The sequence below is a fragment of the Bombus pyrosoma genome, linkage group LG9 (genome assembly GCF_014825855.1).
Source record: "Bombus pyrosoma isolate SC7728 linkage group LG9, ASM1482585v1, whole genome shotgun sequence".
In the NCBI taxonomy this organism is placed as follows: domain Eukaryota; kingdom Metazoa; phylum Arthropoda; class Insecta; order Hymenoptera; family Apidae; genus Bombus; species Bombus pyrosoma.
In genome coordinates, this window is record NC_057778.1 from 12,828,947 (window position 1) to 12,844,429 (window position 15,483).

The following is a 15,483-nucleotide window of genomic DNA, read 5'->3' on the forward strand; positions in this document are numbered from 1 at the left end:
ATTACTATTACTACTACTACTACTACTACTACTACTACTACCATTACTTCTACTACCACTACTACTACTACTACTATTACTACTACCATTACTTCTACTACCACTACTACTACTACTACTACTATTACTACTACTATTACTCTACTACTACTACTCTACTACTACTACTACTACTACCGCTACCACTACTATTACTACCACTACTACTACTACCACTACTATTACCACAACCACTACTACCTCCACCGCCACTACTACTACTACTACTACTACTACTACTACTACTACTACTACTATTACCTACAACATACTCGAATTCTTTTTTTTCCGTGTACATGTACCTGGGTGCTCCGAGGGCACGTTCGGCGTACTTCACTTTGATTTTGGTGCCTTCTCCACCGAATTCGATCGACTGCTAATGAAAAACCACGAATAAAACCAAAAACCAAACCAAACCAAATCAAATTTAAAAATAAATATATACCAAATAATAATATATGTAATGATAATAAAAAAAAACTACTGCTACCAAATACTTCAAAAAAATATATAATAATAAAAAAAAACCGTACCGAACACTGCCTCGTTTGCTGCATGTGGATCGCCTTAGCAGCCTTAGCCACTGTCGGGGCCCAAGTGGTCCCCCAAAACGCTCACTGTGTCGTCTACACAGACAGCTGCGGACAGGTAGACTCATTATTGTAACCAGTTTTTTACCCAGTCTCGGGTCTGCATTAGAAGCGCCAGACGGTGATTGAACAGGTGAAACGAAATTCGAAATGCATGCGTGGTAATGTGCCTGTGTTACCTCTCACTTTTATGTTTTTTTTTTCTCTTTTTTTATGTTCCTTTTTAATCTCTTTTTTGTCAATAACGATCCTGTCGGTATGATCAGGAGAGCGACGTATTAGTCCTACCTATGGTGTTTTTGTGGTATAGCAAGAAACTAGGCGGCCGCCTACGGCATGGAGACTTCACTAGATTTCAACGAAACCCACGACGATCTCCTGTCCACGGTCTCGCGACTAAAAGAGATTGTTTAACATTCATGCAGATCGTCTTGGTGCTTTGATGCAAGCCCGAACTTTTAATGCTGCTAACCTTCAAGGTTAACAGGGGGGAAGGAGACGTTCGATCGCTCTGAAGTTTCTTTTTACTATTTATTTACCGTTTGGTTTGTTACGTTTTAGATAGGAATTGTTGTTAGCTTGCTTCTTATAATTTCTGGAAAAGAACTGGAACGATCGGACGTGATACCTGAACCTTCGGTAACTTTGGCTAACACGTAGCTTTTGGGGGCATCTCCCTCACGACTGCTCACCGCAACTATAACTGCGAATAACCACTGCCTTATCTGGTGTTTGTCTATTATTATTATTATTATTATTATTATTATTATTATTATTATTATTATTATTATTATTATTATTACGTCGATAAGTATTATTATTATTATTATTATTATTATTATCGTTATTATTATTATGCTATTTCGAAAGCGTTGTCGTCACTCCCCCTTAAACAAAGAAAACCTTATTCACGAAGAAAGAGATGCACGCTTCTTATTCAGTAATTAGTACGACTTTGCCATATATGTATATATTATATAGATTATATACATATATATATATATTGTTATTGTTATATTATATACATACATATTTATTATTATTATTATTATATCTATCATGCCATTGTCTTGATTACGCTTCTTTCATTAACGTTGCGCGTTAATTGTGGACCTTATTGTCGGGATACGCATTTGAAGAGCATTGGGTGCTTTGAGAATAGTGGTGTTTGAACCAATATTTAAACTAATGTCTCTATCGTTTTTGTACAGAGAGAGAGAGAGAGACGGAAAGGGTGAAACTGATTATTTTACTTGTCCTTTTTTATGTTGTTCATTTCATATCTCTAAATAGAATGTTTTGTATATATTTTTTTACTTAACTTTGATTTGTAACGGATGACGGACAAACGAAGATTATTATATGTAAGAAAAGAAAAAATATTTTGTCAGGCGAAAGAAAATCGAATTTCATACTTTTTATTTATTTGCCATTATTCATGTTTCTCGTAAATAATCAAAGAAAAATCCAGTCTTTTTTTTACCATTTACCATTATACAACCGTTAGTTTGCAAACTATCTCAAATAGCATTTACCTTGAAGCACCCTGTATATTTTTTCTCTTTACCCTAAAACGCTTCAGTACTTCGATCAATTTGTCTCTTCGCCCCTTTTCTATGCATCTATTGTTTTTTTTTTTTTTTTTTTAATTAATTTTTTAATCGCATTAGAAAAATTTCTCACGGTTATGGACCGTTGTTACGTAATGTCCGAACGTGTATTGCATGTATATTAATATTAGTATATAGTCCCTGTATTAGCATCGGTTGCGTGTTGCTTCGAATTTCATCGAGCCACCTCGAAACTCGCGTGTCTATATTACGATATTGGCAGGATATGATTGAATTGATTGCGCAATTGATAAAAGCGGTGATTCTTTATGGAAACATGAGTCGACGATATAAGATAAAATTTTCTTGTAAGAAACATTGCCTTGGAGATACGGGACGATGCGATGTTAATATGTTAGCAAAGTACACGGAAAGCAATCGATATTCTCGAGAAGAAAGATTGGCGCAAGAAAATTTCATTAAGAAAAATGCTCGATCAATTTCGAAAGAATCACTCCTTTTACAGTTGTACGACAAATATCATCATTTCCTACGTTTCCAACCTTCCTATACGGTTCTTTCGAAACGATCATGTTGAATTCTATAAAAACGACAATGGCGTGATCCTCTAAATTGAACCGCGCAGAACACGCGTGTTTTAACAAGAGCAGATAAAAAGAAAAAGAGGAAAAAAGTGCCATCGCGATAGTAACAGCTTTTTGAATTTTCAAAACGATTCCCCACGTGACGTGCAACACTTTTTTCCCCGCTCTCTGAACGCTCTCCAGACCATTCTAATTTACCGCTGTCGCCAATCGAAAACACGGAACAATCCTGTCGCTTGCATAGAGAGCTTCTGACGCATTACGTAACCGGGAAAACGATAGGCAAAAGAAGGAAAAAATAGTACTACTACAAAATCAGACTACGGGGCCAAGAATCGAAAACGCGTGGCCGCGGGCACAGGTTTCTCGCTGTAGCGTATCTCCTTTTTCTTCTTTTCTTCTTTTTTTTTTTATTTATCAACGAGCAAAACGCAGAAAACACGTTGACAAAGCTTTCTAGCGAGTGCATAGAAGAAAAAAGAGAAAGAAAGAAAGAAAGAAAGAAAGAAAGAACGTGAGACGATACGCAGCGTCGATCGCCATTTTGTTAGCATTACTTTTCGCGATCTCTCTCTTCGAATCGGGTAGACGTTTTTCTTTTTCTTATTTTTTGTTTTTCGTTTTAGTACTCTGTCTCTATTTAATGTTCAATCATACGTTGTATTCTCTATGATTGAACCTACACTTTTATTCGTGAGCATAATTAGCTCTTATTGTTATGGTTGCGGAGTCGCAGTTGACCTAGCGTTGAACTTATTTGCAGTAGAATATTATTAATTTGACAGCTTTTACGACATCCCATCTCCACATTTTTTATACGAATGTCAATAACCGCTGACTTTTGTCCAGCCACCAACGGGCGGTTTGGTTCGCTGGCGTGGATGATATCTCGTCCACCGTCGATGGATATCTTACCACCTTTCTTTGTCTCTTCCCTGTGTCTATCTATTCTATATATTCTCTATCTATATTTACCTTTTATTTCTCGTAGCTTTAGTAGTGAGTGGATGTGTGTGTCTATAAATCTCGTAATTCACGCACGCGAACCAAAAACCCTTTCGGCGGTCCTCTCAAGTCGGCTTTTGGCAGCACACGAATTGCTTGGGTGATGAGGAGGGGCTCCGTTGTCTCTGCGCGATCCCCCTCCCCTCGAACGAATCGATCGATCGGTCGTATCAACAAAATTCGTTTCTTTTATTTCACTCGCAAGCTTTTACTACCTAAGGTAGTTTACTTTTCGAAACACGACCATCCTTCCGAAAAGATGTTAGACAGTACGAAATATAATTAGGTATATCGCGCTATCATCCTTTTGGAAGTACGTACAACGAGCATATCCGAGTTAAGATCATCGCGATCCACATATCGCATTATCGACTAGACGATTTTCCTTAATCGTGTTAGGGGGAGGGGGCTTACTTCCTTCCTTTTTCTCGCGTTTATTCGTTTTTTCGGAAAAATTCACTGCTAGAATCCTGTCTGTTCGATCGAGAGATAACACGTGAAAGGAACACGATCATCGCGAAAGAAAAAGAAAGATAAGGTCGAAAATCGCGACTCTAATCGATCACCCAAGCAGAATGAACCAACCCCCCTTCTCCCGGGCCATTATTTGCATGACCAGACTCTGTGTTTGTAGCAAATTATCTCTACGCAGTTGCAAAAGTTATTACATAGTTATTATTCTTACTCTTGTTATCGTTATTCTTCTGATTATTACGATTGACGATTAGTCTCGTTACTCTATATCTGTACCATTATTCGTTGTTACCATCTTATGTCTTGTTTCTCGCGCAAAGGTTCTTCATTATCCATAATTTTCCATTTTTCTTTATTTTTTTTTTTTTTTATTTTATTCTCCGTAGCAATTTCCAATTGGTTGTCAATTTCCAATTGCATAACACGCGAGAGAAATTCGATCGATGATCGCTTCGTGACGAGAGAAGAGTACGTAATTTAATTTCAGTCGTCGCTTTTCTTATTCTTTTTTTTTCTTTTTTTTTTTTTTTTGTCAGTACAAGTTCAGCATTTGTTTATCTTAATCTTTTTTGTTACAAGTATATTTTGCACGCTTTTATGGTGAGCCTATGGTACTATTACTTTCGCTCGCGACAATTATCATTACGATCCATTGTTTAAACGATTAACTTCGTTGTTTTTATTCTCATTGTTCCCCATCTGTTTTTATTTTTCTCTTTTCTTCGTTTTGTTTGTTTTTAATTATCTCTCATTTTTTATTTCATATACATAATACTCTGTCTCTGGTAGGTTGTTAACTGCTTCTGACCTAATGTTTTTTGCTAACACCAATACCAGTTCTCTGGAATTTGATGTTTAATCTATTTTTTTTTTCTTTTTTTTTTTTGCTGCATTTGTCTATATTCATATATATATTCTCTCGGGCATATATATATATGTGTGTGTGTATACGTATATATATACATATATATATATATATGTAAATCGATAATCTTTCCCTAGATACGAGTGTACGTGTGTGTTTCTATGTGTGTGTGTGTACATATAATATGCATAACATCTTTCGCTCGGGGGTAATCAAAGGAACGGATAGTAACGTAGTTGGGTAGAAATATCTCGCTTCACCTGAGCCTTTTAATTTTTTATTTTCATCGTTCGAAAATTCCTTCGTTTATCGACTCTTGACCTTATTGATCTATCTTCTTTTTGTTTTCTTTATTTTTTTTTTTTTTTTTTTTTTTTTTTTTTTTTTTTTTTTTTTTTTTTTTTTTTTTTTTTTTTTTTTTTTTTTTTTTTTTTTTTGTTTTTTCTTGTAATTCACATTTTTCGTTTCGATAATCTGAAACTGGCATTTTTTCGTGTCTTTTTCTCTTACCAATTTTTTAATTTTTTTTGTCTTGATATTTGAGAATGATATTTTCTCAAAGTTCGTCGTTCTCGTTCAAATTTCTGCGAAGCTCGTAAAACTGAGGAAATCGTAAAAATGTATTTCGACTGATCAGAGCTTACACGAAAGAAAGAAAAAGTAGTGAGGGATATATTCTCGTGTGTTGTTCAGCCACGCTCATATTATATATATACATGCACACCAATATACGTATTACGATTGTTGTTTTTTCATCTTGCTGCAGCCAGGTTTTTGCGTTTTAAAGTCACTGTTTAGCACCCTCGGTTCCCAGTCAAAGAATCGAAAAAAGAAAGGGAACAGCTTAGACGAGCGATGCTCGTTGCCTTCCTGTATTCCATACACAGATTTTGTTAACACTAATACTTCAGTCTAGTCATTGTGCTGAATGGCCCGCTGAGAAGAGGGCTTCCACACCTGATTCGCAAATTGATTAAAACTCTTTCTTACATAAAGAACGAATACCGATATATTACATTTTCAACTTAATCTCGTTTACTCGATTTTGTTTCATTTCTACCACGTAAAGTAACTTAAAATCGACTTTCAGCAAGATACAGTCTTTTCTAGCGCAATAATTCCTACGTCGAATGCCTCGTGATGAAAATTTGCGAATCAAACGATCCTCGTTTATAGGCACGCTCCTTGCACACGAAGTGTTGGGAATGTTGAGAAAAAAAAGAGAAAATCGAATAGAGAAAAGATGGCAAAAAACAGATAGATAAAATCGTTACATATATGTTACAGACTCACGGGTGATAAACAGTTCGCATAGAAAAGTGAAACGAGTCCTTTGTTCTCGCCCATTCGAATCACACCAATTCTTTCAATGAACGTGTATCGTGTCGTGTCGTGTCGTGTCGTGTCGTGTCGTAAGAACGATCACGGTAGTAGCAAGCTAATGATCGACTTGCTTCACGTCGATACCGAATGAAAAAGTAAAGAAGTAATCAGTCTCATAGAGTACAATGTCTCGACTCACGATAGAGAAAGTAGGGAATGACCAGTTTGAAAAAGAAAAGTTCTACTGCAAATTTTCTTCTTAATTCGACCTGCACGAACAATCGACCTCCGCGAATAACTATTTTTCGAACCACACGAACCAGAAGAAAAGAATCGTTCAAATCGTACAAGATCTATCACGCTCGGTCGATTATTCGTGTGCCAGTAGCAATTAATTAATATTCATATACGATCCGATTTTTTAGAGCATGTAATGTACCGTGAATATGCTCTAACACTGAAATGAGTTTGAATGTGTGTGTTCAATGATTTTCAAAGAACATGTGTGCGTGTGGGTGTCTCTGTGAGAGAAAGACAAGACGCTTGTCTTCGATCTGTTTGTGGAAACGCGCGAATGGCGTCTGCTTGTGAGGAACGACTGATGCGAGACACTGTTGAAAGTTGTTTTTTTTTTCCCTCCTTTTCCTTGTAACTATTGTTCGCGTGAATCTCGAAACTATCCGTTTTATAAAAATACCTGGAACATTTTCTTTCAGTTACTGGACACCCTCCCGGTGTGCCAAGATTTTAATCGACAAGTGTGCAACCGTCCCGCCTGCAAGTTTATCCATCTCAGTGACGGTGAGTTTCCGGCGCCATTTGCCGCAGTTCCTCTCGCCAACTTGCGGCGATTTCGTTGAAGATCGAAGCTTGTCGTTCCTTTCCTTTTTTTTTTTTTTTTCTTTTTTTAACAGTCCCTTTATTTCTCTTCTTATTCTTATTCCGTTGCGCTTTTATTCCGTTGAACGATTAATTGAATTTTCTTTCAGCCACACAATATGGTGAGTACAATGCCACAGGTTGTTATTCCGCGTTATTACCGAGATTAAAAGACTTTGGCTGAAATATAACTTTTTTGTTCAAATATGAGCTTAAAGTATTTGAAAATTCAGTGGCAGGAGGTAAAAAGAATCGACTAATTAGATTGTTCAATTAAGATATCACTTTAAAACCGATTCGATGTACAGAGAATGTAGAAATTTCTCGAATTATATATATTCCAGATCGGTGTATTTGTGCCGGCCTAGATATCGTATCGAGTGGCCGGTCAAAGAGCATTTGTATTTTGCAGCCATTTTGCAGTTGACGACCACGCATTCGCCGCAAAACAATCATGCTCGTAATGTGCGACGGATGACAAATCTATTGGTCACCGCTGTTTCCAACTGCACGTAACTTCGTCAAAGTCACGAATTACTAGACTGGCAAGCCGCGACTAATAAAAATGATAGTTTACTGCTAAACTGTTCATGAATAGTCTGTAAATTTAAAGAATGACCGTAGAAAATTAGAAAACTGAGAACTTTAGAAAGGAAGAAATAATCGTAATGTTTATCGTATAATCAGAATACCATCTTATTAGATATATATATATATGCATTTTATAAATATTATAAATATAATTATAATTAACGTAGTATAATACCTTGGCATCATGGAGAAAGAAATTATAAGCGAAAGCGAACGTTTGCAGATATCCTTAGCTAATCATAAAACGTCATTATACGAAGATCATCGGCACATTAAAATTCACCAAAAATTGTTATCGATTTTTCCATATGTCTAATCGTTGGCCGTTTGAACATTTCCAGGAAACGTGGAGGTGATCGAGAATCGCGTGACCGTGTGCAGGGACGCAGTGAAGGGCGCGTGCATGCGGCCCCAGTGTAAATATTATCACATACCGGTCGCGTTGCCGCCAGCACCTCTGATGGCGATCACATCGCCTGCGACGCCCTAGTTACTCCTTCTCGTTTAGCGGATATATGTAATTCACGACGAGGCGAGCAAGAAGGAACCGACAGACAAGAGTGATACAGTAAACAGAAGCTAGAGAGCGAAAAAAAGGGACTTGACAAAGAAAAAAAAAGGACAAAAAAAGAACAAAAAGAAAACTACAAAAAAAAAAAAAACAAGTAACGAACAAAGACGAGAACGAGAAAGAGGCACTACCAGAAAACGAACAAACACAAGAGCTTCTCAAGCGCAGGTTTTGCCGGATCACGATCATTCTGATCGTTGAACAAGATCGACGAGAACAAAAAGAAAAAAAGAGACGTATCAAGGGGAATGTGTGTTTCAATGTTTTCGTCCTCATCGTTCTCTTCATCGTTGTCGTCGTCGTCGTCGTCGTCGTCGTCGTCGTCGTCGTCGTCGTCGTCGTCGTCGTCGTCGTCGTCGTCATCGTCGTCGTCGCCGTTGTCGTCGTTGTTAGCGACATCGAAAGAACCGAGTTTCGATTCTATTTCATCCTCCTCTGCGAATCTCCTCCAATGCGTAGGTTTTCGTCGAGCCAGATAGAGATCAGGAGAAAAGGCTAGCGTATCAAACGCGAATCAAAGAGGAAAGGTCGGACAGAGGAATGAAATCGTCGTTCGTCGTTTCACCAGTTGAAAAAGGAACTGTACGAATTCGTTTCTCTTCCTGGCCATTCTCTTTCTCATGTCGTCCCTTGAAGATGAAAAAGAAGAAACGCACGAAATTAAATTCGTTCGTAGAAACAATTCCCTCGTCAAAGCAATTCGGCGAGCTTCACTCCCAATGGAAGGAAATTTACTATTGATTTCTAGCAGACCATTCGTAGATTATTTGCGCGTTTAGTCGCCACGAAGCGTAATTTACTGTTCGAGAGTTCGAGGTTTATCTCGCGAGAACGAAAATTTCTCCATGCTAAGACGATAAAAGCGTTCGGTTCGTGCGAATTGATCGAAAAAAGAGGATACGGTATTTCTGACTGAAGCAGACATATCGAGTGGTCGTTGAAATTGAAAATCAGCCAAGTCGCGTCGCGTCAGCGAGAGAAACGTCCTCGAGAGGATGCTCGAAACACGTCACGATCGAGTGCCAGTACACGAGGTCTTCCTTAACCTTGCCTTCTTTCCTTCTTCGTTCACTCAGACTTCCATGAAAGAGAGTCACAAACCTGTCTAGTCTAGCTCGCTAAGAGAGCAAGTGGATTTTCACAATTTCTGCTTTTTAAGCGTTTTTATTCGTTTGAAATTTAACTATCGCGCGAGTTAACTAATCTTTCTAAAGCTTTCTAAACTTTGATTATTCCATGTGTCGTTCGTTTATAAGTGACTGTTATCGAATCTCTGATACCTAATTTACAATAGAATCGCCGCAGGTAACGAGGTAGCGATGATTTTCACGTAAAGTCCACGTATTTCTACTTGGTATTTCGCCGTCAAATTTTTCAAACCAAATCTCCGTTTTCCCCGAAAACTCGTCATATTTTTTAAATCGTATTCTCCATTTATCGATTTCTTAACTATATCCACTTAGAAGTATCTTTTAATTTCAAAGTACCTTGCAACCGGTTTTCAAAAGCACGCATTTCCTTTGAAAACTTCCATTTGCCTCGACTGTCTTGTTGGATTCGAGATTTCTATGTTCTTCCACGCGATTGCTGATCGAAAACGGGTAAAAGAAACGAGACGATGTAGCTGGCAGTTCATCGCGAGACACATTTTCTAGACAGAAAGGCGAATATTCGCGAGAGTAAAACGAGGGAATACGCTGATAGAGCGTTGATGTTCCGTAAAGATCTTGCTACTACTATGTGTACGTATATTATACGCGTACTATGCATACAGAGGGAAACGTGGTTAGGAGTTATACGATCTCCCGGGAACAGAGAATTCCGAGTCGTAGGATCGTAAAATTTCTCCACGTTCGTAGCAATCGAACGAATTCATATCGTACGAGTAGGCTGGCTCAGACCGATGGGAATACTTGATAGAATTATTTAATCCTTTTGATGTTGGTTCGGCTATTTTATCGTATTTCAGTGAATCGGTAAGAACGTACTGGGAGAAGTTGATTAATGATTTCAACAACGAGCGAAATGTTAACGCAATTTCTGTTTAAACGTTATTGTGATATTTTATGAATACTTCATAGAATATTTTATATAGTGTGTAGCATGGATAAATATATCTAGATAAGTAATTAAAATGAGATAGTTTAAAGATAATTTATGTCGTAAGAAAGTCATATTGTACATAATATGATACCATTAACGTTAATATCTTTTTTCATCGTCGACTCGCTCGAAAATAATTTCTGTGCGTTCTTTCGTCGAATTGGTTTGGCAAAGTTCGGGCAAACTTCGATCGATTACCATCATCACGAGGGTTAAAGATATACATTGGTCAGCCATAAATCCAGCAACGGCAATCACCGAATCTAACAAACTTCAAGGGACGTATGCGCAGTAAAAAAAGAGAACTGACCCCGATATATCGAATAACGAAGTTTTTTATACTCGTATATACACTAAACGAAATCCACTGATATTTTGTTTCTACGTCGATATAATTGCGCGTATGCACGCACGTTTCAGCTGATCGATCGAATGTACGTGCACACGCGCCAGGAGGCATTGACTTCGCAAGAAATTTTACGGCAAGCTAAAGAAAATATTAAAAGGAAGGAAATCAAAGGAAGCAAATAATAAAAGCAGAATTACAATCGTAGATTAAACGACGAAACGAATATATACACGTATATTACGCATATTATATATAAATATACATATATATGTTACATATATTATACTTATATATACATGTGTGTGTATATTATATGTGTATATATATATACGTAAAGGAAACAAAAATGAATGTATCCTTCCGAGGAAGGTACGAAGCCTTATGACGTGGTTTCCGGCGAGTCTCAAAGTTTCCGCAACACTTTTCATTCACTTTTTCCCTCTTCTTTTTTTTTTTTTTTTCATGTTTGTCTCCATTTCGCGAAGGGAAACACCGATGATCGACATACTCTTAGGCGAGTGAACGCTATTTAAATATTAACATTACGACGAATGTACGTGATAAATATATGTATATATATATATATATATATATGTATATGTATGTATATATACATATACATACCCACACACATACCCACATATATACATATATACATATTATACAAGAAATTATATTTAATTAAACAGTAATGGAAATCTTGCGACAAATGATAGATAGAAAGGAAGATAGTACAGAAAAAAGATTTAGCACGGACAATGGTTAAAAGACCACACACGAGAAATAAAAATATTCTTTTTTATATCTGTCGCTGTTCGCAAGACGAATTCGACGTGAAATAGCTTTTCGGTTCCTACGTTTCTTTCAAACACGTTGCGTTTCCAATGATATTTTTCGATAAAGTATAAATTCACGTGCGCTATCAGTGAACCATGTTCGCGAACCGTTGATCGCGAATAGAAACTAAATTGCGAATATATGTGCAAATTCATATTTTTATGCATAGAACTAAACAAACGGAATGTAAACGGAAATTTGTTTCAAATTTGAGGTAGTATAACGAGTATTTCGTAGATACTTTCTATATTTTTGCATAGGGCGGATGTTCCTACAACTGCCGTGTCTTTTACAAAAGAGAGATAGCTTTATGCCCCGAGCGTAAAAAATTGATTATAATCTGCAAAAGATTTCGATATTCGTATGACTGTCAGCCAATAATTGTCAGTCCCATTGACTGTGATCAGATGACTGCCGGACATTTTCATTGACTGAGTATAACTCTGTAATTACTTTCTGCTTGCATAATGGCGTTCTTAATGCTAAAACTGATACCATGATCTTTAAAGATTGGTTTTTAAATACTAGATACAAACAACATCCGTGCTGTCCCTTTGTCTTCGTGTAAATCCAACTTGCTGATAAAACCCTTTCTTCGATACGTTACTATCCTATTAAGTGGAACACCATGGCAGTTGTAGAGACGCTGACAGTTATAGGAAGATGCATTCTGCGCGTTTTTCTATATTTAAATTTTCCATAAATGCATAAGTATTGATAGCCTAATGACTAAAAGGACGATCGATCGATCGATCGATCTAGGTTTTTCCCGGTGTCGCGCGAAGGACCCACCGTCGACAACGAAGTTTTTCGTCGTCCGTACATACTTTCACACATTTTGTCTTTCGCTCCTTCACCCCGTCTCTATTTCACGATATTAGCTATACAATTAATGTTCGTTTTTATTTTTTATATATTGCGTAGGAACGTTAACCGATATATCTACCGTACTAGTATTTAATTCCTTAATTCTGCCCGTACACGTATTCCTCTTCTTCACGTTTACTTCGACCTTTATTTTATTACACGTTTATTTCCTTTAATGATTTCCTTTTATCCATTTTTCGTTCGTTTAGCGTAGCAATCGGAATAAAAGTAACGATGTAGTGCAATCGTCGTGCGTATAACGTAAAGAGTATTATATCGCGATTGCGTATAGTCCTTTCTATCGGCGACTAGCTTGCAAAAAAAAAAAAAAACAAAAAAATAGAAAAAAAAACAGGAAAAGGCAGTGAGAAAGTATAGAGAAACTATTTCGCGATGTGAACGAAGTATTTATTCCGTCTATCGTTAGTTTCAATTGACGAGTTTTTTTATTCTTTGAGAGACTTTTTTTAATCGCGTTACTTTGATTTTTTCCATGTTTATTCGATGTCTGTTATCACTAGGATTAACTATTATTATTATTATTATTATTATTATTATTATTACTATTATTATCTAACTATTATTATTATTATTATTATTATTATTATTAATATTATCATTATTTTTGTTATTAACTCTCTATAGTATTCTCGGTGCCACTTTGTTTATTTAAAATTTTCCAACGTTCGAACAAGATACTGGCTCGTACCCAAATGAATCGAAAGGTGCTACGGAGAGTTAATATTATTACTACTATGATTATTTCTCTTGTTATCTGTTTCTTAAGTTCGGTTACATATAGAGTGAAAGAAAATAAAAGAACATGACCGTCCAGGAAAGACTTTCACCTACTTTCCCGACCAAGTGGCTCGAAGAGCGAGCCGGTTCGTCGATCTCTCGGATTTAAGATTGCAAAAACGAGGAAACACGTTGCTGCGCTAGTCATTATTCGCGATGGGCCGGGGTCCTTTGCGCGCTCTTTTCAATTCTCCATAGAGATGCTGTTATCAGTAACATTATCGATTATATCGTTGGTTTATCGATAAGTTAAATTGAATTAAACGTGCAAGATGTACGTTGCACGTAAAGCGGCTTCGAACGAGACGTATCTTCTGAGATGGATCTGCAAATTTTAACTATTTTAAATTGTCTACATTTCTGCATCTTTAAATTCGTCGTGAATGCGTAACCACGCGCAATCTAGCGATCAATTCGTTGAGCGTTGCGTACAGTCTTTGCAGTCGCAAAATCTGTTCGCCGGATATCGTATCATCGTTATATACGTTCGTCGGATATTTTATCGATAATATAGCGATAATCGTGGCATCTCTACCTGCATCTCTACCACTCCGTACACACAAATACATACAGAGATACACACACTGGTCCACAGACAGCGAGACAGTCGCGTCGTTTGTTTTTTCTAAGACGATTTCGAAACAAACTGTTTTTCTTTTAATTGTTAATATTTTCTATTTTTTTATTAAGACCGATTTGTTAACTACGATAACTCGAGAAACGGGACGTTAGCGTTAATTATTTAAACGGACATAAGTATAACAAAGTACTCTAATTGACAGGATATAAGCGTATTATAATAAATATAGGTTATTAAAACTATTATTATTGAATACAAAAGAGCGAAAAAAGGAAAAAAATATGGAAAGTGCGATCTAAACGATTAAGCAAGTATAAATGTTCCTGTACAGCATTTAAGAATCAAAGAACACGTATATACATATATACAAGAGACGAGAAATTAAAGCATACACGCATGCTCGTGGATAATGGATGCGCGTGTATGAAAATTATGTGAACGAAAAACGAAATGGAACAAATCAATCGAAATATAGATATATATATACGTGTATATGTATACACACATACACACTGACGTTTTTCGTTTTTTTTCTTTCTTTCTTCTTTTCGTTCACATTCTTTCCTTCTTCTTTTCTTGCTTTCTTTCTTGTTACACATTTCCTTTTGTTTCTCTGTTGGTATTAGGGGGGAAAGATTCACGAGCGAAAGTTCGACACTTGTAAAGTACTCGTGTATATAAGGTAGAAATGTTACTTTGAGAAAGAGAGAAAGAGAGAGAGTCAGAGAGAGAGAGAGAGAGAGAGAGAAAGGAAAGAAACTTACCAGGACTTACAAAGTATCGAGAATTCTTAAAACGTTGGATACGTCCACGAACGTGATACGAACAATCTTTTCTTTTTCCATTTACCTATTTTTTACCGACACTTTATTGTCTCTAGATACACAGCGATCGGTTGTTAACTTCCCTTGTACGGTCTAACGCGAATTAGTGGAAAATACGGTTTCTTGAAAATGTTTAAACTCGGCTCACCTTACGAAACATCATCGAAGAAAAACTCTGGATAGCTGTTTCGATTTTCTATTTTCCTTTGGGCTACTAAACGTTCGATAGACGAGTTACTGCGACAGATGATAAAGGAAATCGATAATAGACGGACGAGTTCCTCCGTGCCCGTAACTAGCATATGCATGTACATACATAGAATTTAGATAAAGAAAAAGTATAATAAATTCGAGAAGTACGCAAGTACGTTGTATCGTGTATGTATAAAAACTAAGTACAATAATTAATTAAACGAATGTCCATTTAAGTGGTTCAATAGCGCCGTGAGTAATAACGGCGAGATGTTTTTAATGTGATGTTATCGGTAGGCCAGATTTTTCGACTAATTTTTCCGTTCACGTGAAACTCGATGCCTCTGCTTCGATCGTGGGTGAACTGAGATCGTTGTCGTTAGAATTTTTCGATAATAGTCCAAGAAAAATGTTCAAATACAATTCGTCCCGATTGCTGCC

The 15,483-nt window shown here is 36.7% G+C and overlaps 1 protein-coding gene across 1 annotated transcript; it reads left to right on the forward strand.

Moving 5' to 3' along the window:
* The first annotated feature begins 286 nt into the window (after positions 1-286).
* Positions 287-15,217, forward strand: LOC122570931 (zinc finger CCCH domain-containing protein 28-like). Its single transcript, XM_043733949.1, has 3 exons — positions 287-687; positions 7,168-7,252; positions 8,263-15,217. The coding sequence occupies exons 1-3, from the start codon at positions 595-597 to the stop codon at positions 8,409-8,411; spliced, it is 327 nt and encodes a 108-aa protein (XP_043589884.1). The 5' UTR covers positions 287-594; the 3' UTR covers positions 8,412-15,217.
* Positions 15,218-15,483: the final 266 nt, after the last annotated feature.